The sequence below is a fragment of the Ipomoea nil genome, unplaced genomic scaffold (assembly GCF_001879475.1).
Source record: "Ipomoea nil cultivar Tokyo-kokei standard unplaced genomic scaffold, Asagao_1.1 scaffold2662, whole genome shotgun sequence".
NCBI classification, from domain to species: Eukaryota; Viridiplantae; Streptophyta; class Magnoliopsida; order Solanales; family Convolvulaceae; genus Ipomoea; species Ipomoea nil.
This window is the reverse complement of record NW_017619090.1, coordinates 193,327-217,424: the sequence shown is the minus strand read 5'-3', so window position 1 is coordinate 217,424 and position 24,098 is coordinate 193,327. Positions and strand designations below refer to the sequence as shown.

The window sequence follows — 24,098 nt, the reverse complement described above, 5'->3', positions numbered from 1 at the left end:
TCCACTGCAAATAATAAAACACAAGTGCAGTGTTGGGAACCCATAAACAAGCTGTCTAACTTAAAATCACATTTCACACATATTGTGTTCTTCCCTTCATTCCTTTCAAGTCTGCAATGTCACAGACTCACAGCTCAACAGATGAATGAAACAATTCAAGTAATTACTGAAATTTACCAAAAGTTCCAACTAATTTTGAAGTTCATTATTAGTTATTGGTAAATTTGAGCTCAAAGTCATATGCTAGAATGGGACAGAGGAGCATCATCTTTTGCACTTGTGCACACTTGATCTCACATACTTTAAATTCTTGGTGCTTGGTTATTGGCTTGAGAATGGGTCGTATGTGCCATGTAAATTTGATTCTTGAAACTGGTTGTCTTGTAGTAAGTTGGTTGGTGGTTTGAAAGGTTGTGCAAGAGAGAGCATAAGTAATTTGTATGTTTTAACTTGTGATTTATTCCTTGGTTTTGCTTGAGGACAACCAAATGCTTAAGTGTGGGGGATTGAAATGCACCCAATTGTGCATATTTTTAGCATTGATTTAATTATATTTGATAGGCTTAAGTTCATAGTTTTGGAAATTTAATTGCATAATCCTTTATTTTATTATTTAGTTGTGGTTTACACTCGTTTTGAATGTTTTACGGTGTGTTTGTTAGTGTTTTTTAAACCATTTTAGGTCAAAGATATGAGTAAGGGGAGTTCATGGATGAATTTGGAGCCAAAATGGACAAGTTAGAGCACAGAAGACTTGATGCGTCGAAAATTTCCCGAAAGTAATTTGTGCGAGTACATCAGCGCTCGACGCGTCGAGAAAGACGCACGGCATTAATTACAAAATGTGGCGCTGAAGATTAAATTGAGAACAGCAGCGTGAATTGCAAATTAAGGACATGCAGCACCAATTTCCAAAGCAATAAGGGTTGCAATAATTTCCTAATCATTAAGGTGGCAAAATATTCCAAGATTAATTACGGCAATTTCCAAAATAAATTAAGAAAATTATAATTTTTCCCCAGCTTTGTACCCACTATAAAATCCCACCTTCCTCAACCCTAAGAAAGAATTCAGAATTCAGAGATCTTTGGAGACAAGATAGGGAGAAATCAAGAGGCACAAGTTATCTTGGGAAGCAAGAAGAAGACTAGGGAGATTCGAGAGAATCGTCTGGTTCATTCTTGTACTCTTTTGATAATTTGTATTTTCTTTATTAATATTTGCTATGTATAATTTAGCCATGCTTTGCTAAATTCTTTAGAGATTCTAGGGTAAAAGTGTTTACGAACCTATGTGCCTGAGCTCTTAGTTTCTTTAATATATTATTATTTTGGTTTAATGCTTGTGTTGCAATTGTGATAATATTGTTTGATGCTTGTAAGTAGTGGCCATAGTTATTTGTTTCGTTTGCTTTGTTTGTGTCACAACGAGAGTTGGGCATAACTTTGAGCACACACAATTGCACCTAATTGTTGTACCTTGAGAAATGGGTAATCGATTAGGGGGATTTAATTCTTGAGTATTTCACATCGAGAGATGGTAGTAGCACTACTACAGAAAAATGATTTAACGTCGCCATTATAACGTCGGTTTTTCGAAAAACCGACGTTAAATATTTAAATTTAATTTTTATTTTTTAAAAAATACATATGACGTCGGCTTTTTGGTATAGCCGACAAGCCAACGCCGTATGTATAATATAAATAAAAAAAATATATATATATAGTATATGGCGTCGGCTATTTATAAAGCCGACGCCGTATATCCCATAAAAAAAATAATAAATAAATATGGTATACGGTGTCGACGGGTATAAAGCCGACGCCATATACTCGAATTAAAAAAATAAACAAAATATATATAGTATACGGCGTCGGCTACGTATATAGGCGACGCCGTATACTCGAATTTAAAAAAAAAATTAAAAAATATATATATAGTATATGGCGTCGGCTACGTATATAGCCGACGCCGTATCTGAATTAAAAAAATAATAATAATTAATATAGTATACGGCGTCGGCTACGTATATAGCCGACGTCGTATACTCATTTCATTTAATACCTATACTAACAAAATCGAAGACAGATCAGATCAGATCAACGCTGTATATCTCATCGTCTCATCGCCTCACTGCCACTAAAACCCTCCACCACCGCCACCGTATACTTATCTCCACCGCCGCCACCGTATATTCAGCTCCACCACCGCCACCGTAAACAGATCAGATCTCTCTTCGCTGCCTCGCCGCTTGCCGCTCGCCGGTCGTTGCCTCGCCCGCGCTGCCTCGCCGCCGGACGCCGGACGACGTCGATCTGACGCATATACGGCAGGTACGTATATATATATATATATATATATATATATATATATTTAATTAATCTTTTATATTTTTTGAATTTTGAATTTTATAAATTATTATTGTGTATATTTCGAAATTTTAGGAATAATTGTGTATATATTTTTTATTTTATAAGTTATTGGGTAAATTATTAATTGTTGTGTGTGTATATGTGGAATTTTATGAAATATTATTTATATATTATTGTGTATATTTCGAAATTTTAGGAATAATGCTACTTATGCTATAATATTAATATACACTTCACTAATCACTAATACTATAATGCAGAAGGAGTTAAGTTTACTTTAGGGGGTTTGATCCAGTGCAAGGTTGTTAGAATCTAGATATATATAGCACTCTAGTAGGGCTTATTATGAGGACAATGGTTTAATTAAATATAATCTAAATTTATTTTGGAAATTATAAAATTATGACAACCATTAATTATAAAATTTCTAAATTTATTTTGGAAATTTCTTACATTTGCATCTTTATTTAGGTAAAGAATCATTTGTGAAAATCGAGATTAAATTGGCTATAAAGTTAGCAGCCCTATTACTAGTGTGTAGTTCAGACGATGCTACATCCAATTTAATATGCAACTAGTAGCAATTTACCATAGATTATATGTATAATTGTTAGGAGAATATTACATTTAAATTATCAAGTCTTCTTTTTTTTTTTTTTTTAAATAAATGTTGAGATTAATATTACTAACTATTGTCATATGGTGATAAGGTATTGGCTCGATCCTAAATCAACTCTGAAAAATATTTAGTCACAAAATACTCTGTATGAATGTTGGTGTGTCTGACCTATTCTCACTTAAACTTTTCTGCTTTGCTTACTTAAAAAAAAAAAAAAAAAAAAAAACCTTTTCTGCTTTGCTATTTCGAAAATATTTGATTGGTTTATTTTTTGTTAGGTGTCAATCGGGTTTGACTAAGTTCAGTCCTTGCTGCGCTCCTCCTCCACTGTTCTTCGCCAGTCTCGGGTACGCAATTTGTCTATTGTGTTTAGCAAGATTCAATTCACATTGTGTTTGACATGTTCTTTGGTTAGTTAGGATGTATAAGAAAGCATTTAGAATTGAAAAATTGTTATTATTATTATACCTAGATTGCCTTGTACGTGATGGATAAATGCTACTTGTTTGCGTCCATTAAATGCTACTTGTTTGGACTATGTAAATGCTAAAATTATTGTAGTTGTTTTTGTAGTTATTATTATTATAGAAATTTGTTAAAATAGTGTTAACAAATGTTTAATTAAGATTATTATTATTTTAGCTAGATTGGCTTGTACGTGATGGATAAATACTACTTGTTTGCGTCCATGAAATGCTACTTGTTTGCACTATGTAAATGCTAAAATTATTGTAGTTGTTGTAGTAGTTATTATTATAGAAATTTGTTAAAATAGTGTTAACAAATGTTTAATTAGAGTTATTATTATCTAGATTGGCTTGTACGTGATGGATAAAAGTTGGATGATAGCTAATCGACTTAGTACGGAATACGAAGATGGAGTTAGAAAATTTTTAGACTTTGCAAAGAGTAACCTTCCGAATAGTAATAACAGGTGGTTGTGTCCTTGTAAGAAATGTTGTAATCAGAAAAAGTTAGGTGAAGAGGACATATATAATGATCTAATCGTTAATGGGATTAATCCATATTATACACAATGGATTTGGCACGGTCAACGCGATGTGTCTACGACATCTAATGTGTATGTTAACAATGAAGATAATGAGTCTGAAGATCGGTTGGATGAAATGTTTCGCGATGTTGGAGAAGAGTTTACCAATCGGTCAAATGAGTTAGATGAATTATTGAATGATTCAAAACAACCGTTATGGCCGGGGTGTAGTAAATATTCCTGATTATCTGCTATATTAAAATTATTCAACTTGAAAGCTGGGAATGGGTGGAGTGACAAGAGCTTTACTACGTTACTTGAAATAGTAAAGGACATGCTTCCAGATGGTAATGAACTTCCCAATAGTACGTATGATGCCAAAAAGATTTTGTGTCCAATGGGTATGGGATATACAAGGCGTTGATTAGGGAGCAAAATCCAAAAAGGACAGACATGTGGATTGTGGGCGAACATAATCGAACTTTTATCAGTTGGTTCAAAAATAAAGTTCTTAAAGAGAATAATGTTTCTGAAACTGTTTCATGGTTAGCACATGGTCCTGGTTTGGATGTCTTATGTCATAATGGATATGACATTAATGGGTTTTCTTTTTATACAAAAGCTCAAGATGAAAAGAGCACTATGCAAAACAGTGGAGTTACTTTGGTTACAAATTCAATGCATTTCAGTAGTTCGAAAGATCCAAATCCCGTGTTTGCAGAGTTGTCATATTTTGGTGTGATTGAAGAAATATGGGAAGTTGATTATGTTTCGTTTAGGGTCCCGGTGTTTCGATGTAGATGGGTAGATAATAAACATGGTGTAAAAGTTGATGAGTTAGGATTTACCCATGTAGATTTTAATCGGGAAGGACACAAAAATGAGCAGTTTATAATGGCATCCCAAGCAAAACAAGTCTTTTATATTAGTGATCCTTGTGACAAAAAATGGTCCATTGTTCTTCATGGAAAGAGACAAATTGTTGTAGATGAGAATGAAGATGTTAGTTTTGATATTGAGGAAATACCACCATTTTTGTCAAGTTTATTGCCCCCCCGTTATTGATAATGAGATAGATGAAGTGCATGCATCACGAGATGATCATCGTGAAGGGATATGGGTGAATTGATTATTATATGTAATGCTTTAATTAGGTATTTATTATGTTTTTATATTTTCTTATTCTAATATTTCTATATATTCTAATAATTTTTCTTTCTAAACAGGCGTATGGATTCCACAGATGATGGTGGTACTACAGAAGGTACTCATAGTACTCAAAGTAGTACTACTAAGAAGAGGGGTGCCACTCGTATGCAAAAAATCATTAAGCAACGTAATTTTGGGAAACTACAAATTGAGCATGATGGATTCGAGCCTGTCTATGGGAAAGCTGGCACTGAATTTAAAAGTTATGTTGGATTAGTGGGACGAATCAATACTCCTATCACAATAAAAGAATGGTCGGATGTCCCAGAAGATACTAAAGCTACTATTTGGAAAGAAATCCTGGTAAGCTAGATTTAAATTTATTCAAAATGTTAATATAATTACATTTCTTACTAATAAATAATGTTATTTTGTAGAGTACTTATGATATTCCCGACACCATTGATATGAAGAGACATTGGTTAAGCTATGTGAATGACCGGTGGAGAGATTTTAAAACAAAATTGACGAACAAGTATATATACGGTTGCTATGCAGGTCAGAACCCTTGTACTTATAATTACATTTCTTACTAATAAATAATCTTGTTTTCTTACAAGTATATATACGGTTGCTATGCAGGTCAAAACCCTTGTGGAACATACGACTTCCTTGAACAAGAGACATGGAATGAGTTTTATCAGTCGCATACAGGTGAATCATATGAGGTATCATTATTATTCTATCAATATTTTGAACAAGGGATATGGAATGATGTATCATATGATTAATATTTTGTATGTATGTAGGCAACAAGGAAAAAATATCAAGACATACAGGCTAAGAATATTCATCCACATCTTTTAGCTCGAGGAGGTTATAAAAGGTTGGAGAAGATGATGATGGACAAGAAGTTGAAAAAACAACAAGCATGTGCTAATGCAGATCCGTCGTATACAATGACTCCTCCAAGTCCCATACGTAGAGCCGAAAAATGGAAGAAAGCAAGAATGGACAAGTCAGGAAATTTTCGCACTGATTCAACTAGATTGGTTGCGGAAAAAATTATAAGTACATATCTTGTCATTTACTACAGTAATAGTAATTATTATTGAATAATTTTTATATATGTTAGGATGCTCTTGAGTTGCAAATTTCTCAAGGAGAATTTGTTGAGGATGGAAGAAAGGATTCATTGACTGTTGCATTGAGTACCGATGAGCATTGTGGACGTGTTAGAGCCATGAGAAGAGGACATGGCATCAAAAGTTTATTTGGCCATGCAAAACGTCGCCAAAAGACTCCTCAAGATGTTCAACAAATCGTTGATGCTGCTGTTGCAGTAGCGTTAGAAAAACAAAAAGCAGGAAAATATTTCTGAACGGGAGGAATTTGGTCAACGATTAACAGAGCAATTTGAGGCAAAAATAGCTAGTATGATGTTGCAATTTAGTGCTATGCAGACTCCTTTACAACCAAAGCAAGTGGATGACGTATGTGTAGGAAGCTATGTACGTGTATATATAGACTGAAATTAGCTAGATTATAAACAGAAGAGTATTTTTTCCTCCATTATCGTTTCTACATGGTATCAGAGCATTTGTGAATGTAGAAACTGAATTTTGTTTTCTGCAATCATGGCTGAAAACATCCCATCCTCTTCTATTATTCCTCATGAACCTCGAATCATTGTCCAAGACAATACTCCCTTCCCATCCGGAATCATCTTAGATGATACAAATTATCCATTATGGTCTCAACTTATGGAGATGCATATTGGAGCTCGAAACAAATCAGGGTTTCTTACCGGCACAACTCCAAAGCCAACAGCAGATGACAAGCAATTAGAAACATGGCTTATTGATAACAACCGGGTTAAGAGTTGGCTTATTGACTCTATGAGTCCGCTCTTGATGCAACGATTCATTCGTCTACAAACAGCCAAAGAAATATGGGAAGCAGTTGCAAAGACATTTTATGATGGCCCAGATGAAACACAAATCTTTGAACTGAATCGGAGATCATTTACTACTCATCAAAATGGTAGACCCTTATCTTTATATTATAATGAACTGATAGGCATATTTCAGGAAATTGATGCTCGTGTTCAAACACAAGAAGATGACGCTGATATAATCATTAAGTTGCACAAACATGTGACTAGACTTCGAGTTCATATTTTCTTGGCTGGTCTTGACCCAGAATTCAACCAAGCTCGAAGTGAAATTTTAAGAAAAGACCCACCTCTAGATCTAGAGTCATGCTATGCGTATCTTCGTAAAGATCACAACCAGAGACAAACTATGGAGGAACCTAAAGTTCACTCAGATAGCATGGTTCACTTGACCGCCCGCACACGTCCTGCAAATTCCCATCAAGCTAAAGGTAAAAAATTTGGCACTAAAGCAAATAACTATATTTGCACTCATTGTGGTGAGGAGGGACATTCCAAACAACGTTGCTATGAAATTATCGGGTATCCTGAATGGTGGGATTTTACAAAAAAACCTCGGAAGAAAATTGGACAAGCTGCTATTACTACCACAACAGATGAGGGAGTGATTACATCTCCTCCAAATACAGTTGCAGCACATTTTGCCAAGACTGACGATTCAGGTCTGTTTAAAACTTTTCTTACTATGAATAATACATGGATTATTGATACAGGTGCCACTGATCACATGACAAATGACTCTACCCATCTTTCCTCTATTCATTCTTCAACTCAACCTCACATACTTACCGCAAATGGAGGAGTTGCACTCGTTACTGGTGAAGGACCAGTACATGTGTCAAATTCTATTAATCTTGATACTGTACTTGTAGTCCCTTCTCTTTCTTCCAATCTCTTATCTGTTAGCAAACTTACAAAAGCTTTAAACTGTAATGTAATTTTTGGACCTGACAAATGTATTTTTCAGGATATTGCAACACAACAGACTCTTGGTTGTGGTATTAGACGTGGAAATTTATACTTTCTTGATTTGAACCTTACAAACAATAAGATGCCTGGTCAAGCAAATACTACCGGAGGGAAGCAAGGAAACGAAGATATGGCATGGCTGTGGCATCGCCGTCTTGGTCACCTTTCATTTAATTATATTCGCAAATTAAAACCAAGTTTGTTTTTACATAGAAATTCTACATTTAATTGTGACATTTGTGAAATGGCAAAGAGCCATAGAATTTCTTATCAGCCTAGTTATAATAAAAATAATACACCTTTTATGACTATCCACTCGGATGTTTGGGGACCTGCTCAAGTCCCTACTTTATCTGGTGTTCGTTATTTTGTGACTTTTACTGATGAATGTACTCGTATGATATGGATCTCTCTCCTACGAAACAAGGGAGATGTTTGTTCTGTATTTCAGGATCTATATAAAATGGTGGCCTCTCAATATCAATGCCAGTTCTTCAATCTGATAATGGTGGGGAGTACATAAACTCTGACATGAAGATTTTTTTGTCAAGAGAATGGGATTCGACACCAAACTTCATGTACTGGTACGCCACAACAAAACGGCTTGGCAGAACGGAAAAATCGCCAAATACTTGAGGTTGTTCGAGTGTCCTTGTTTGGAATGAAAGTGCCTCGAGAATATTGGGGCGAAGCTGTTCGTTCTGCTGCATATCTTATCAATCGAACTCCATCGCGAGTCATTGATTTCAAAACTCCATACCAAAAACTCCACGAACTTGTTTCAGCACCGGTCGAGCCAAATCTTGAACCCCGTGTGTTTGGTTGCACTGCATATGTACACAAGGTAGCAGGAAAACTAGATCCACGAGCTGTCCGTTGCATATTTGTTGGATATGCAGTCCTTAAAAAGGGGTATAGGTGTTATGACCCTACTGGAAATAAAATGTATGTAACTCGAGATGTTACATTCCATGAAGACCTTCCTTTTTTCGGTGGGCATGAGTGCGCTCTTCAGGGGGAGAAAACACTTAATTTAAGTGAAGACAACACTCATGAATTTTTTCATGAACAAGCCGGGATTGATTTGCAACTAGATGAACCAGATGTTGATACATCTCCCGAGATTATTAATGGCACTCTTGAGAACCAAGATTGTACAACTTCCCAGGACACACCAACAACCACAGAAATTCCAAGTTTGTTTCCTCAGGTAACATCTTTACCTTCATCTCCGAATGTGTTTCCTCAGGTAACATCTTTGCCTTTATCTCCTATAATACTCGAGTCAACTCCTATCACAAATGAACCGAGATATCCAATTAGGATAAACATAGGGATTCCGAAAATTCAATATGATCCTGATTTTAAAGCTAAGACGAAATATTCCATCAATAATTATACCTCCTCTCATCGTTTGTCAAAATCGCATGCACTTGTTATAAATCAAATATCCCCTGTTTCTATTCCTAGTAATGTGCAGGAAGCATTACTGGATTCAAAATGGAAGAAAGCTATGAATGATGAAATGGAAGCCTTGCAAACAAATCATACATGGGATCTTGTATCGCTACCCGTGGGGAAGAAAACAGTAGGGTGCAAGTGGATCTTTACAGTCAAACTCAGTCCAAATGGAATCATAGATCGCTACAAGGCAAGGCTTGTTGCTAAAGGGTACACACAGAAGTACGGGATTAATTATGGAGATACTTTTGCTCCTGTAGCAAAAATAAACACCATACGTGTACTTATTTCTATAGCAGCAAATCGGGAGTGGCCGCTAAGACAGTTTGATGTTAAAAATGCATTTCTTAATGGGACGTTGGAAGAAGAAGTATACATGGATCCTCCTCCAGGCATAAATTGTGATGGCAAAGTATGCAAGCTAAGAAGGGCCTTATACGGATTGAAGCAATCCCCTCGAGCATGGTTTGGAAGGCTCTCAACTTTCATGAAGAAGATTGGATACAAACAAAGTGATGCCGATCATACACTCTTCATCAAGCAAGGTTATGAAAAGGTAACTGCTCTTATTGTGTATGTTGACGATATGATTGTTACAGGAAATGATACAATTGAAATGACTGCCCTGCAAGAAAACCTTGCAACTGAGTTTGAACTTAAAGACCTTGGGCACTTGAAATATTTCTTAGGCATTGAAGTTGCAAGATCAAGCTACGGAATCTCTCTTTGCCAGCGTAAGTATGTGTTAGACTTACTAGCAGAAACTGGTATGCTTGATTGTAAACCTGTTGAAACTCCCATCGAAGTGAATCACAAATTAGCCATTCAACAAGATCAAACTCCAACCAATAAGGAGAGGTATCAAAGATTAGTTGGGAGATTAATATACTTATCGCATACACGTCCTGACATTGCATATGCAGTAAGTATTGTTAGTCAATTCATGCATGCACCAAGTGAAGACCACATGGAAGCTGTGTATCAGATCCTACGATACTTAAAATCTTCTCCAGGAAAAGGATTATTTTTTTCAAAAAATGGAGATCTAGAAGTTAAGGGATATACAGATGCAGATTGGGCTGGAACTCAAACTGATCAAAAATCTACATCGGGATATTTTACATTTGTTGGGAGTAGCCTGGTAACATGGCGAAGAAAAAAACAAAAGGTTGTAGCAAGATCAAGTGCAGAGGCAGAGTTTCGCGGAATGGCTCAAGGTATATGTGAGTTGCTATGGATAAAACGTATCCTACACGATCTTGGTATCTATCAAAACCAATGACGCTATTATGTGATAACAAAGCAGCCATAGCAATTGCAAATAACCCTGTTCAGCATGACAGAACTAAACATGTGGAAGTTGATCGGCACTTCATCAAAGATCATCTTGACAAAGGTACAATTGCTCTTCCATTTGTCACATCAAAAGATCAACTAGCAGATGTCCTAACAAAGGCTGTATCTGGAAAAGAGTTTCAAAACTCACTAAACAAGTTGGGAATGATTGACATATATTCACCAACTTGAGGGGGAGTGTTGGCGTGAGCAATCTTAGGAAGAAATTATGCTACCAAAATATTTGACTGATTATGTAAATATTATGTTTACTTATTTATAATTGATTATATTATGTAAATATTGTATTTACTTATTTAATTGATTTGCTTAGATTTAGGCCATAGTGTAGGAAGCTATGTATGTGTATATATAGACTGAAATTAGCTAGATTATAAACAGAAGAGTATTTTTTCCTCCATTATCGTTTCTACAATATACTGGCAATTTGGTGGCATGCTGATCCTTTTTTTTTTTTTCTAATATGAATTTTACTTTTTTGAGGAAAATATCTCAACAATATTCCCATAATAGTTAATTTTGGTTTTGGTTGCCAAAAACAAGCAATTATTGTTGAGTTTTCGTGCTTGAACAATGTCTGTAAATCTGGAAAGGGAGGGAGTGTTAAGGGAAATTCTGCACTGTGTCGTGTTCGTAGGAACACTACCTTAAAAACAATTCCCAACTTCCTACAGTTACTTTCGACTAGTAACACAGGCACGCGAGCTTGTGGTTGGGCAAAGCTAGCTACTAACAGAGCTCAGACGGACGAGAATGGCAATCGTAATTTATCATAGGATTACAATTCCACACAATTCCTAGGGGTCCTAGGAATTGCAATTCTATGATTGGAAAGAATTGTAATTCCGTATAATTACAATTCCATCCTACCAAACACATCACAATAGTCGAGAAAGTGCACAGAAGTTGCACATTTCTAAACCCATCACCCCCTACCCAACTTATTGTTGTTATTAAACAGTTTTAGAATCTAATGTCTGTCTGTCCGCCTGCAATGTAAATAATGTTACAAATAATGTCATTGGAGGTTAATGTATCTATGTCTGTTTGTCTGTCTTTATGTGCCTCTGTACAAGGTACACTAGACCTTAAACAAACAACCTATACCAATTAACAGAACAACCTGTATGTAGACTAACACAAACAAACAAAGCTATAAAAAAACCCACAAATTTGGTCAATAAATTACTAATTCTACACCTTGTGGAACCCTTAACATGGGGGTATGAAATAAGATGTGGTTCAATTTGTATCCTATTAACCTCACCATTGATATACTTGAACTCAGGACTTCTTACAAAATTTCCACCATGATGGACTACTAACTCAACACTTGCACACATGTCTGCAATAACTATGGTAATATTAAAAACTATTTAACAGTGCAGTAAAGAAGTTAGAACTGTAAAAAAAAAAAAAAAACAAAAAAAAAAAAACACCTCTTTAAACCACCAAACAACCAAACACACTGATACCATTTAACAACACTGTTACATTGTATTACCAAACAATAAAGCAAACTAAGTACCATTTAACAAATAGAAACATGACACCTAGCATTCATTTAACTAAATACTCTAAACAATTCAATAAACTTTAGTATAATGCATACCCATCAAAGTTTCAGCATGGACCCCATTTGAAGGCTAAATTTCAAAAAATTCCAACATCAAAACAACAAAGAAGGACCACTTTTTTCAGTAAAAAAAAAGAACTTATCAGCATTATTTTATACATATTCCAGGAATACAACTCATAAATTACACAAAACCCTTACATAAACCCAATCCCCAGAATACATACAACCCAAACCCTAACATAAAACTAAGAAACATGAATACCTATATGTACTTTAACTATCAAGATAAACCATACCTTTTGGAAGTTATTGCGGTTGAGTGGCCTAAGAAACACGAATACCTATATGTACTTTAATTGTTGTTTTTTTTAGGTTCAGTGGCCTAATTGCATTATTGTGTGCAGTTTAGTGGCCTATTTGACACTTATTCCCTATTGTTTTTATTAAACAGCTTTAGAATCTAATGTCTGTCTATCCGCCTGCAATGTAAATAATGTTACAAATAATGTCATTGGAGGTTTAATGTATCTATGTCTGTCTGTCTTTATGTGCCTCTGTACAAGGTACACCAGACCTTAAACAAACAACCTATACCAATTAACAACACCACCTGTCTGTAGACTAACACCAACAAACAAAGCTACAAAAAAACACACAAATTTGGTCAATAAATTACTAATTCCACACCTTGTGGAACCCTTAACATCAGCTGCTGGTGGGCATATCTTCTAGCAGATTCCTCAGCCTGCACTGGCCGAGAAGAGTGCTTCAGGATCTGGTTGCGGGGATCAATCACCAATTTCTGGAGAGCAGGAGCGTTCTCGATGAAGCGCATCGCGATTTAAGCGTCGCTAGGGCGCCCAAAATACCCGCGAATCTCCACAACCTTGAGCGAATTGAGAAGAAACGCCTCGCCCTTGAGCATCCTTCTCCTGGTCATCAATGGATATCGCCATATCAACTGCACAGCAGCATCCGAGTAAGGAAAACCAATCAATTTATGTAATGGATAGCAGAAAAGGCGAGCTCAGACTACATACATAAAAGACCAGGATAATAAACACGCTGTAAAAGACCAGGACATAAACATAGTACTTAAATGAATCCATTCCACAAAGATGTTAATAAATGTCAATTTAATGAATACAATGATTCGAAAATTATAATGTATGTTCTTCCCTAAGAAGTAACTACAGTTAGTTACCCTGTGCAAATGCTTCTTATTCTCACGGGCGCTATGGAATAAGCAAAAAGACTGAGTTCTTAACAAGGAAAATTCAACTTATTCCAGATGTTAAATTTGCAAATCCAAAGATGAGTAGGCTATACTTGGAAACAACCAATAATGTGACAAGAAAATTTTTTCTTTCACATTAACTTTAAACCGAAGGATTAGATACGCTATTATAACTTGTTATATATGTAGTTGAAACACGCACCTGGAGCACAAATCTTTCCAAACGAGGAGAGTGTTGCAGCAATGATGTGAACTGAAAAAGAGATTGATCACTAAATGCTCCAATTTTCAGCACTAACTCCTTGAGTCTGGGCAGTTCGGGAATATTTGAGAAATTAACGTTTGCCTGCATGGAAAAAATACAAAAACAAAACAAAGAAGACGAGTTAACAAAACACCGGAAAAGAAAATGGTCTCAACAAAGAAAAATTGCCTACTAGCCTGTGGACGATAGATAACTAAAGTTAGAAGCTCCAGCTGATTAAAGCAGCAGTCAAGCTGTCCAAAGACATTGTTCTCGATTCCAGAACGGCCCATACCCACCGAGACCTCTTCAAGTTTTGGAACATTTTTGAAGATAAAAGTAACCGCAGGACCCAAATAACAGAACGAAGAAAGAGTTGTGTCTTGGAGCTCTATAGTTTTTAAGCCCAAGCAGAAGAGAATCTCCAAGGAGTTCAGCTTGAGAGCCGGACCAACGACCTTCACATTTACCAAGCACCTCGAGCACTGCAATGACAAAAACTCGAGAAGCGGACAGTGTAGAAGGAAAGACTCCAGCACTTGTTCACTCACGTTAACGCATCTCAAAGAAAGGACTGTTAGAAACCTCAAGCCGGTATTGGACTGTCTACTAGTGAAAAGCTTAGACGGGAATGTATAGTTACACATGGCTTCACGAATACTGGCATCATATCCCAACAAATCCAGCTCGAGCCTCTTTACCTTCTTCGAAAGCGCAACTTTTATCCAGTTATCAGTGGCAGATTTCGAACCCTTGCCCAGATCGAAGCTAATCTTGAATGCAATGATGGCAGGGCCATTATGCTGCCTAATAACTCGATTCACCCAATTAATGTACTTGTTTCTTTCTGTGTTCAGGGATCTTGGATATATCGCTCTTCCACCCAATGTGGTTTCGCCGTTAAAGTCTAACCCAGCAATGGACTTCCACAGGTTCCTCCACCGCCTTGATAAGATGGCAGTGGCAGTAGCCTCCTTCAACGGCAGGCGAGACAGTACAGAAATAAAAATTTCATCTGGTAATCTACTCATAAAATCACCGGCATTCAACACTTCCTATACCACAAAAGTTTAAGCAAGAACATGAACACGGGTGAGAATTCAGAACTACGGGTCAGCATTACTAAAGCTAAAACAAAAATCAGAAATAAATGTTTAAGCTGTCAACAATTCTGCATAGATACAAAGGAAAACATAAAATTCAACAATTCTGCATAGATACAAAGGAAAACATTAAAAAGAAAACAATTCTCGACTGATATTTGAGCCCAAGAATTAATACAAAATAATTAAATTTATAACTCTTTCTATCATAAAAACAAAAAATTGGCATTGCTAACCGTGCGAAGATCACAAACTTATTTATAACTCTTTCGACCACCCGAGTTTTGTTTCGGCCAACCCGTAGCCGAGGACTCTGTTCTCTATTTTTTATTTTTTTTATCTTATTTTATTTTTTTTTGTACAATGCGGCGTCGGCCGGCTTTTGGTTGATCGAAGGTGGTGTTGAGAACCTTTTATTTGAGCAAAGTAACCTGGGCAGACCATGATTACAAAATATTGTTTACAGGTCTGGGTGGAACACGACTACAAAGTATTACTAATAATATCTAGCTAAATGTTCTGAGCTCCATACCCGATCGATCATCCTCGCAGATGGTGTGGACTTGTAGATCCTTTTTGCCAATCTTTTTGCATTCTTTTACGTAACAACTGCGGGCTGCTCGCTGGTCTCCTTTGACGACTCCTATCCCATTCGGAGTATGGAACTTCATACACAAGTGTTCCACCGACACTATGGCCTTGAGGTCCTCCAGTGCCGGCCTCCCCAATATGATGTGGTGTGCGCACAAGCGAGTCTTACCACGATGAATTCTACGTCAAGTTTGCGAATGTTAGGGGTCGTGCCTATCTCCACTGGTAAGACCACTGACCCCTCTGTCTCCACTGAATCACCCGTAAATCCAGAGAGTAGGGTACGTACTTCTTTGAGCTGGTTCCTAGGTATCCCTAACTTGGTGAAGGCATCGTAATACATCACGTTGACTGAGCTTCCTGTGTCGATTAAGATGCGGTGGACCATGACATCGTTGACGTCCATCTTAATCACCAGGGCGTCACGATGGGGTAACGGGCCCTCTGGGAGGTCATCATCAGAGAAGGTGATGGCCTCCTGTCTCTGTTTCTTTTCTCTAGGAAGACTCACCACTTCTCCCACGTATAGCTTCCGGCTCCACTTCTTTCTTTCCGCGGGCGTGTCGCCCCCTGCGGGTCCACCATAGATAAAGTGTATGGTGTACTTCTTTTGTCGTCTGGGCGCCACCACGGTTTCTTTCTCACTATCATTCTGCTAAGATATTTGGTCATGTTCTCTTTTTTTGGCGTTCGAGGTGGATGGTTCTGTGCCATCCTCATTCCTCCAGACATTTTTTGGTGGATTGTGTTGCGGCTGTTGCTGCTGCTTGGATCGCTTGACGAAATGTCGGAAGTAGCCCTGCTGGATGAGTTCTTATATTTGTCTCTTCAAAACGTGACACTCATCCGTATCGTGGCCGGTTTGCCTATGAAACCTGCAGTACTTTGTTTGGTCCGCCTTCGGGGAGACCTTCATGCACTCCTCGGGGAATTCTACCATTCCCATCTCCTCAGTTTGCTTTAGAATGACACTGATGGGATGGGTAAGAGGAGTTAGGTTACACAAGGGAACCAGGCGAGGTCGTTCGTGGTCTCGGCCTTTCCCTGCGGTCGGGTGGTTCGAGAGTGGTGCCTGGCTGGGCGGACCCGCTTTCCCTGGCTTCCCACCTTTCCTTCCATCATCTTCGTCCTTCTTCTTCCTGTCGACGTCCTCTGCTTCGGCATAGCGGCTAGCCGTCCTTATCAGATCTTCGTAAGAGCGGGGGTGGTGGGCGTTCAACTGCTTGTGGAAATACCCTGATCTTAAGGCATGGATAAATATCGGGATCGCCGCCTTGGAGTCAAAGTCGTAGACATTATTGACTTCCTTTTTCCATTTTATCAGGAAGTCTTTGAGGCTCTCGCCTCTATCTTGCTTCACTACACAGAGGTGAGAGAAGGGTTTCTTACGCTGTATGCTATAGGAGAAGTATGTCAGGAAGCTCTTGGACAACTCCCTAAAGTTTTGGATCGACCCATCAGGGATGGTGCTGAACCAGTCTTGGGCCGCTCCATCCAGGATGGACAAGAACGCTCGGCACATGATGGCGTCCCCTGCCCCGATCATTACCATAGCAGCCTTGTACCTCGTCATGTGGACGCGTGGGTCAGTGACCCCCGTGTACTCCTTGATGGCAGGCAACCTAAAGTCCCTCGGCAAAGGTATGTCCATGATGCTTGGGGAGAATGGTGCTGCCATCCGTACCTCGGGTTCCGGCGACTGCTCCCGTGCCTCCACCCTTCTTGCTAATTCCTCGATTCTTCTTTCCAGCCTCTCGACCAGGGCTGACTCATCAGGGTGCCGGCGCGGGGCCGGCTGCCGCTCCTCCAAGTGTCGGTGTGGAACCCGCTCATCAACGCGTCGCTTCCCCGCCGAGTGCCATCACGGAGACAGCTCTTCGACGCGTCGCTCCTCCAAGTGTCGACGTAAGGCCGACTCATCAACGTGTTGGCGTGGGGTCGGCTCCCGAGACTCGCCCACCTCCTCTGTGGGTGATCTCTCGGCTTCTCTGTTTTCGTGTTGGCGAGGACCTCTGGTAGAGGATCCCACGGCCCGTGATCCTAATCTTTGCCGCACGGGCGCCCTTTGTCCCAATCGTTCTGGTGCAGATTGGGAAGGGCTTAGTTGTCGTTTGGCCGGTCCACTTCTTTGGGTCTCCACCCTTATTTCTTGGGGCCGCGGCGGGGGCACTTGGCCTTGTAGTCCCACCACCACTTGGTTTAGTGCCGCCGCCACCACTTGCTGGATGGTCGCCTGGAGGTTCACGACTTGGTTCGCCCCTCCATTGTGGAGCTGGTCTCGGAGGTCCCCTCCATTGTTGAGTTGGTCTCGAAGGTTTTCTCCATTGTTGAGTTGGTCTCGAAGGTCCCCGGGCCTCCCGTTGTTGAGCTGTTCTCGGAGGTCCCCTCCGTGATTGTTGGTGAGTTGGTCCCGGAGGTCACCTGAGGCATTGTCATTGTTCACGTTGCGGGAACCGTGGGAGCTGCAGGACACCATTCTTTCAAGCTTGCTGTTGAAAGAGGAATGAGTTGTGTGTGTCGTAGCCTGCTTGAGTATTGGACTCAGGTTCTCAATGAAAGCACCAATGACGGTAAATATGTTACCGGAAATATAATATAAAGTAACGAATAAGAAAGTGACAATAGTTAAATCGCCTTAGTTTCAGTATAGAAAGTACAGTATGTCCTCCCCCATTGCTAGCTGAGGGGAGTTCTATTTATGCTAAGTCCTAACGGTAACAACATGAAGAGTCATAATTGGGGAGCTGAGGCTAATGGCAATAGCATGAAGAATCATGAATGAGTCCCTCAGCTTTAATTCTCTCCCTTCAATGCAATGAATGGCCATAATGTTTCCACCCGTTGGTGTTCTGCCCGTTGGAGTTCTGCCTGTTGGAATTCCACACGATGTCGGGTTAAATTTGGTGTCGGGTCAGGTGCTGCTTATGATCCGGGTCGGGTGCCAGCACCATTATCCTGTCAAAAAGCTACTAACTAATCTTTAGTACAATTTTAGTCCTTTATAAAAAAATCAGACAATTTGTAGACACTCTTATTGTGACGAGGACAATTTTGGTCCTCCGTCATTCTTCCCGTTAGATATCCCATTTGAGAGGGGGTATTTGCGTCTTTTCATCATACATCCTTCTTGCAGGTGTTGTTCATAGCCATTAAATTGGACCTTGAACTTCTGAGTTCTAATGGCTGGGTATTTGCGTATTTTCATCATACATCCTTCTTGCAGGTGTCGTTCATAGCCATTAGATTTGACCTTGAACTTCTGAGTTCTAATGGCTGGTAGAATGGATGTGCACATCCACATGTATCTGCGATGCAGCCTCTTTTACATCATCAATTAATAAACTAAAACTAAAAGGAGAGTTATAAGAAATTGTAGACAAAGCATAAAAAACAATCTGGGAATCAGTTTCCACATCGATGTCGCCATAGCCCAAAGACTTTACCAAGCTCAGAGCCTCATGAATGCTCATTGCTTTGGCAGCCACAAGAACACCCATCTCATCCCTTATAATCCAACCCATACCCATTATACCACTATTAGACTCCATGGCAACATCCGTATTTAATTTGAGACAGCCATGTGAAGGTGGACACCACAGCTCCTCGGCAGTATGGGTACTAACCGGTGCCTCCGGCTCATTTACGTCCTTCCAGCTACTCAAAAGTGACATAGCGGAACGTAGCATTGAATCCATTGAATAAACCGCATTCCTCCACACATAATCATTCCTGCTACACCAGATACCCCAACATGCCATTGCAAACTTACTCACACAATCTACATTCAACGAAACTAGGTTCTCAAAAACCAGGTGGAAACATTACAAGTATTAATGGATGTGATCGAGAGGTTCAATTCAGCACACTCCAGATCTTCTTCACTTCGCTGCAGGTTGCAAACAAATGTACTGCGGATTCTTCATGATGCCGGCAAAGGTGACACATCAACAAACAATGTACATGCTTACCAACAAAAACTTCTCACCTTAGGGGGAACCTGCAGACCCGAAATCCTCGCCCATGGACGTATATCATATGCTTCTCCCATTTTCCATCGGTCCATTTTCCATCAGTCCCTTTTCCATCGGTAACAAGAGCGAACAGTGTAATTCCCCTTTTGATCATCTGTCCAGTACCACGAGTCAGGTGGGAGCCTGCTACTCAGTGGGAGGTTCATGATTAAGGCAGCATCCCGGTGCTCAAAAACGTCCTGCACATACTCAAGATCCCAACTAGCTCCGTTGGCACTGAATAAAGAGGAAACCGGGGCAGTGGCTATCGATTCATGCAACGATGTGGTTACGAAAGGGTTTAACCCGTCTGGCAACCAGGGGTCTCTTATGATTGCGGTCGTTCTGCCATCCCCAATATATCTTCAACACCCCTCACGCAGAATATTTTAGACCGCTATCATCCCCCTCCAAACAAATGATGGATTTCCCCCAGCTTTGCATCAAAGAACGAGCTTGTAGGGAAGTAACGAGCCTTATATATCCTGCTCATCATAGAATTTGGCTTGGTCAGAATTCTCCAAAGCTTGCTTCCCAAGTAGGGCCAAGTTCATCTCATGGATCCAACGAAAACCCATGCCACCACGCGTTTTAGGGATACAAATACCCTCCCAGCTTCTCCACCGGATCCCCTTGCCATTACCGATACTTCCAGTCCACCAATACTCATTCATCAGAGTTTCTATCTCTTTGCACAGACCTAAAGGTAGCAAGAACACCATCATAGCATAAGAGGGCATAGCTTGAATAACGTTTTTTAAAAGAACCTCTCTCCCCGCTCTAGACAGAAACCTGGTCTTCAAACTTCTTATCTTATTCAACACCGTACCCTTCAAGAAGCCTAAGTATTTTAGTTTTCTTTCTCCCTACTAGAGATGGGAGTCCCAAGTATTTCCCAGAAGTATCCCCTTCCCTCACCCCCAACAGGGTAGCCACTTCACCACGGACACAGTGCTGAGTATTTGTACTAAAACAAATCATAGATTTTTTGTAGTTTATTAGCTGACCTGAAGCAGTAGCATAGACATCCAAAACTCGCTTCATCGTGGCACTCTCTGCAGAGTTAGCACAAAAAAACAAAAAACAATCATCCGCAAACATCAGATGTGACAGAGGTGGTGCCCCACGCGCGACATACACTCCATGCAATGTTTTCCTATCAATATGCCTTTCAATGAAAGCACTTAATCCTTCCGCAATAAAAAGGAAAATGTAAGGAGATAACGAGTCACCTTGTCTTAGGCCGCGACCTGGGATGATCGGCCCAAAGTGACATTGTTCGTGCAGGACATGGTATTTCACCGAACACACCGTTTTAGTCATAATGTCAACCCACTTCTGATCAAACCCCATTCTCAGCATCACCCCTTGAAGGAACTTCCACTCGACACGGTCATAAGCCTTACTCATATCTATCTTTAGGGCCGCTACACCCTCTTTCCATTGGGACTTCCGTTTCAAAAAGTGATGAGCTTCATAAGCCACCATAATATTGTCGGTTATTAGTCGCCTCGGTATAAAGGCACTTTGAGCCCCATTTATCAGCCCATCCAACACTAGTTTCAACCGATTCGCACATACTTTTTGCTGCAATTTTGTATAGAACGTTACACAACGCAATAGGTCTCAAATCCTTCATGTAATCCGGCCTAGCTTTCTTTGGGATCAAAACGATATAAGTGTCATCAGCCTTTGCAGGCAACTTGGCCGTTTGGATGAAGTTTCTACAAAACTATGATTCATCACTGCTAACAATATCCCAATAATGTTGAAAAAACCCAGGCCCAAGACCATCCGGTCTCGGGGACTTATCGGGGTGCATCTGAAACACGGCACGTCGCACCTCCTCCGCACTAACCATTCTCAGCAGCTTAGCATTCGACCCTTGGCCCAGACGTGAAGTAATGCATTCTAATACCTCTTCCATATCACCAGACGAGGAGGTAAACAAATCTGTATAATAGTCGACCATCACCTCCCCCGCATACCATTCCCAGTATCCACAGCAGCCCCATTGTCCTTCCGCAAGAGCTTAATTCGGTTCCGGCGCTTCCTAGTATTCACAGAATTATGAAAAAACTTTGTATTCAAGTCGCCGCCACGATACCAATGCTCCTTTGCATGTTGCTTCCAGTATACGTGTTGTTGTTCTAACAATGTTAACAACTCCTTCTCAGTCCGATTATACTCCATAAAGCCAGGTCATCCTGGCGTAATCTGAGCCTCTCAAGGCGCTTCTTACCGACCTCGATACTAAGATGGAACTCTTTATTATAAGTTCCCCCCATCTCCAAATATCCTGACCACAAATAGCTATACGATCCAGAACATCCAAGCCCATGGTACGGCCCCAGCTGTTATCAATAATCTCCCTGCACCGGTCTTCTCTTAGCCATAGGTTATCAAAACAGAAGTGGCGCCGCCTTACCCCATTCGGAACCCTCACTGGCGTAAGCAGCAATGGTGAATGATCACTGTAAGGACAGGTTAAAGAACACGTTGTTGCACCATTGAAAAGATCCACCAATGAGTCCGTTGTCAACACCCTATCCAGCTTTTCCTCGATCATGGCCGGGGTCCCTCGAGACCGCACCCAGGTATATTGATTGCCCTGAAACGGAAAATCCATAAGGCCACTATCTGCTACTGCATCATTGAACCCAGCTATTAACCAATTCGGGTGTAGATTCCGCCTCATCTTCTCTGACTGATGGAGAATGTCATTATAATCCCCCATACAAACCCACGGCAAAGTACTTAGACTGGAGAGTGTTTTTAAAAACTACCATGATTCCCTTCTTCGCGTTCGTTTCGGGTACCCATAGAAACCCGTAAACCTCCACTTGGGGCTACCCGTGTCTAGCATTACAGTTGTATCAATGTGGTTGGATGAATACCCCGTAACCTCAACCTCAACTGCCTCGTGCCACAGAAGAACAAGACCACCACTATGACCATGTGCATCCACTACAAACATGTTATGGAAACCCAACTGTACACATATTGGTTCCATCCGCTAACTATCCAAGAACGTTTCAATAAAAAAAAACCACTTTTGGCCTCTTCGTGCAGATAATATCCGCTAAGACACGAATTGCCGTTGGGTTGCCAAGCCCTCGAAAATTCCAGCTTAAGAGACTTATAATTCTACGCGGGCTTGCCCTGCAAGACCCGCCTCCACCCCGTTTTTTGGCACAGATGATTCATAGTCCATCTCCGAAGACTGGCCCAGGAGAATGACAGAAGCATCATCCACCCTCCCTCGTTTCTGCTCAGCTATAACTAGATTTGGAGCATGTTCATTATCCACATGCGGTTCCGAACCAGCCCCCTCAGCCTCCCCTCGACTGGAATTAGCGTCCGCAGCAGAGTCCATGACTGGGGAAGTCCAAGTCTTTCGCTGAGCTGTAGTTTCAAGTGGTATCCAGCGCTGCCCGTTAGACGGGGTTCCCCTCCTCGACCAAGCTCTCAACCATGCACCATACGGTTTTTCAGCTTTAGGATCCAAACCATGCAAGGCTTTATGGCAATACTTGTCACCATGGCCAATCACCTACACAAAAAGCAGAAAGTAGGGAGTCTTTTGTACTTGAAGTTAATAAAAGCCCAACTGCCGTTCTACTTTTTAAGCTTCATCTGCTTCTTCAGAGGTTTGGCAACATCTATCAGTACCCGTACCCAGTAAAAGGAGGTTTGGCAGCATTTATCAGTACCCGTACCCAGTAAAAGGACCTCATCCCTCCATCAAAATTACGTTCATCAGTCTGAACTAACGTACCCAAGAAAGATCCAGTGGCAGTGACAATGGCCTCAGATCGAAACCCAACTGGAAGAGCATGGATTTGTACCCACAAGTCAGCATGTGTAAGGGGGATTGTTTCAGGGTCCTCCCCTGGCAGTACACGCTTCATATTCAGTAGACATTGCTCGAACGTCCAAGGTCCTTGGTTAAGAATACGAGTTACATCACCCTCATGGTAGAAACGGAAAAGATAGTGTCGAGGTAGTATCTCTCGTGTATTCACCCCCATGACAGGCCTCCACACCGAAGCCATAGTGTCCTGAAAGAAGGCAAATCGGATTGGTTTCTCAGTCACCAACCGGCCAACAACGTATATTCCATCATCCTCATCTGCATGCTCCATAGTAGGTTGTGGTACTCGCATAGTATTATCCTCATTATCGACATCTGCTAACGTCAGATTCGTACACAAATCCGCGATCTCAGCGGCAGCCATGACCAACGCTCGAAGAAATGTCCGCCCGTTGAACGGCCGGAGTAGTAGAAAAACGGCGGAAAACCAAAACCCTAGAGAAGGTACGACAAACTCGCGAATATTTATATCATACGGAGTAATAAATTAATAGAATGATTAGGTGGGTGGGCAAGTAGGTAAGTGACTAAGTGTTAGGTGAAACAGAAGTTTGTAGGTAATAAAAATTGTAACTTATAAATAAAATTA

At 40.2% G+C, this 24,098-nt stretch overlaps 3 protein-coding genes across 3 annotated transcripts; all 3 read right to left on the bottom strand.

The window, feature by feature from the left end:
* Positions 1-13,291: 13,291 nt before the first annotated feature.
* On the bottom strand, positions 13,292-14,962 carry LOC109154881 (putative FBD-associated F-box protein At1g61330). Its single transcript, XM_019302619.1, has 3 exons — positions 14,129-14,962; positions 13,890-14,033; positions 13,292-13,411 (listed from the first exon to the last, which is right to left on the bottom strand). Exons 1-3 carry the CDS (start codon positions 14,960-14,962, stop codon positions 13,292-13,294), a joined length of 1,098 nt encoding a protein of 365 aa, XP_019158164.1.
* A 3,929-nt stretch (positions 14,963-18,891) lies between these two features.
* LOC109154880 lies at positions 18,892-19,688 on the bottom strand. The gene is made up of 3 exons (XM_019302618.1): positions 19,611-19,688; positions 19,451-19,511; positions 18,892-19,403 (listed from the first exon to the last, which is right to left on the bottom strand). The coding sequence occupies exons 1-3, from the start codon at positions 19,686-19,688 to the stop codon at positions 18,892-18,894; spliced, it is 651 nt and encodes a 216-aa protein (XP_019158163.1).
* A 1,918-nt stretch (positions 19,689-21,606) lies between these two features.
* LOC109154879 lies at positions 21,607-22,372 on the bottom strand. Its single transcript, XM_019302617.1, has 2 exons — positions 21,882-22,372; positions 21,607-21,688 (listed from the first exon to the last, which is right to left on the bottom strand). Exons 1-2 carry the CDS (start codon positions 22,370-22,372, stop codon positions 21,607-21,609), a joined length of 573 nt encoding a protein of 190 aa, XP_019158162.1.
* Positions 22,373-24,098: the final 1,726 nt, after the last annotated feature.

What these genes read in the sequence shown, in the direction of transcription:
- LOC109154881 (XM_019302619.1), bottom strand. Translation starts at nt 14,962, where the DNA reads ATGAGTAGATTACCAGATGAAATTTTTATTTCTGTACTGTCTCGCCTG. An exon ending in TAGTTATCTATCGTCCACAG is followed by an intron (nt 14,034 to 14,128) that starts GCTAGTAGGCAA and finishes TTTTCCATGCAG; the next exon opens with GCAAACGTTAATTTCTCAAA. An exon ending in TGGAAAGATTTGTGCTCCAG is followed by an intron (nt 13,412 to 13,889) that starts GTGCGTGTTTCA and finishes GCTGCTGTGCAG; the next exon opens with TTGATATGGCGATATCCATT.
- LOC109154880 (XM_019302618.1), bottom strand. Translation starts at nt 19,688, where the DNA reads ATGGACCGATGGAAAATGGGAGAAGCATATGATATACGTCCATGGGCG. An exon ending in GTCTGCAGGTTCCCCCTAAG is followed by an intron (nt 19,512 to 19,610) that starts GTGAGAAGTTTT and finishes TGCAACCTGCAG; the next exon opens with CGAAGTGAAGAAGATCTGGA. An exon ending in GATCACATCCATTAATACTT is followed by an intron (nt 19,404 to 19,450) that starts GTAATGTTTCCA and finishes CGTTGAATGTAG; the next exon opens with ATTGTGTGAGTAAGTTTGCA.
- LOC109154879 (XM_019302617.1), bottom strand. Translation starts at nt 22,372, where the DNA reads ATGGGGGATTATAATGACATTCTCCATCAGTCAGAGAAGATGAGGCGG. An exon ending in AGTTCCATCTTAGTATCGAG is followed by an intron (nt 21,689 to 21,881) that starts GTCGGTAAGAAG and finishes TGTGAATACTAG; the next exon opens with GAAGCGCCGGAACCGAATTA.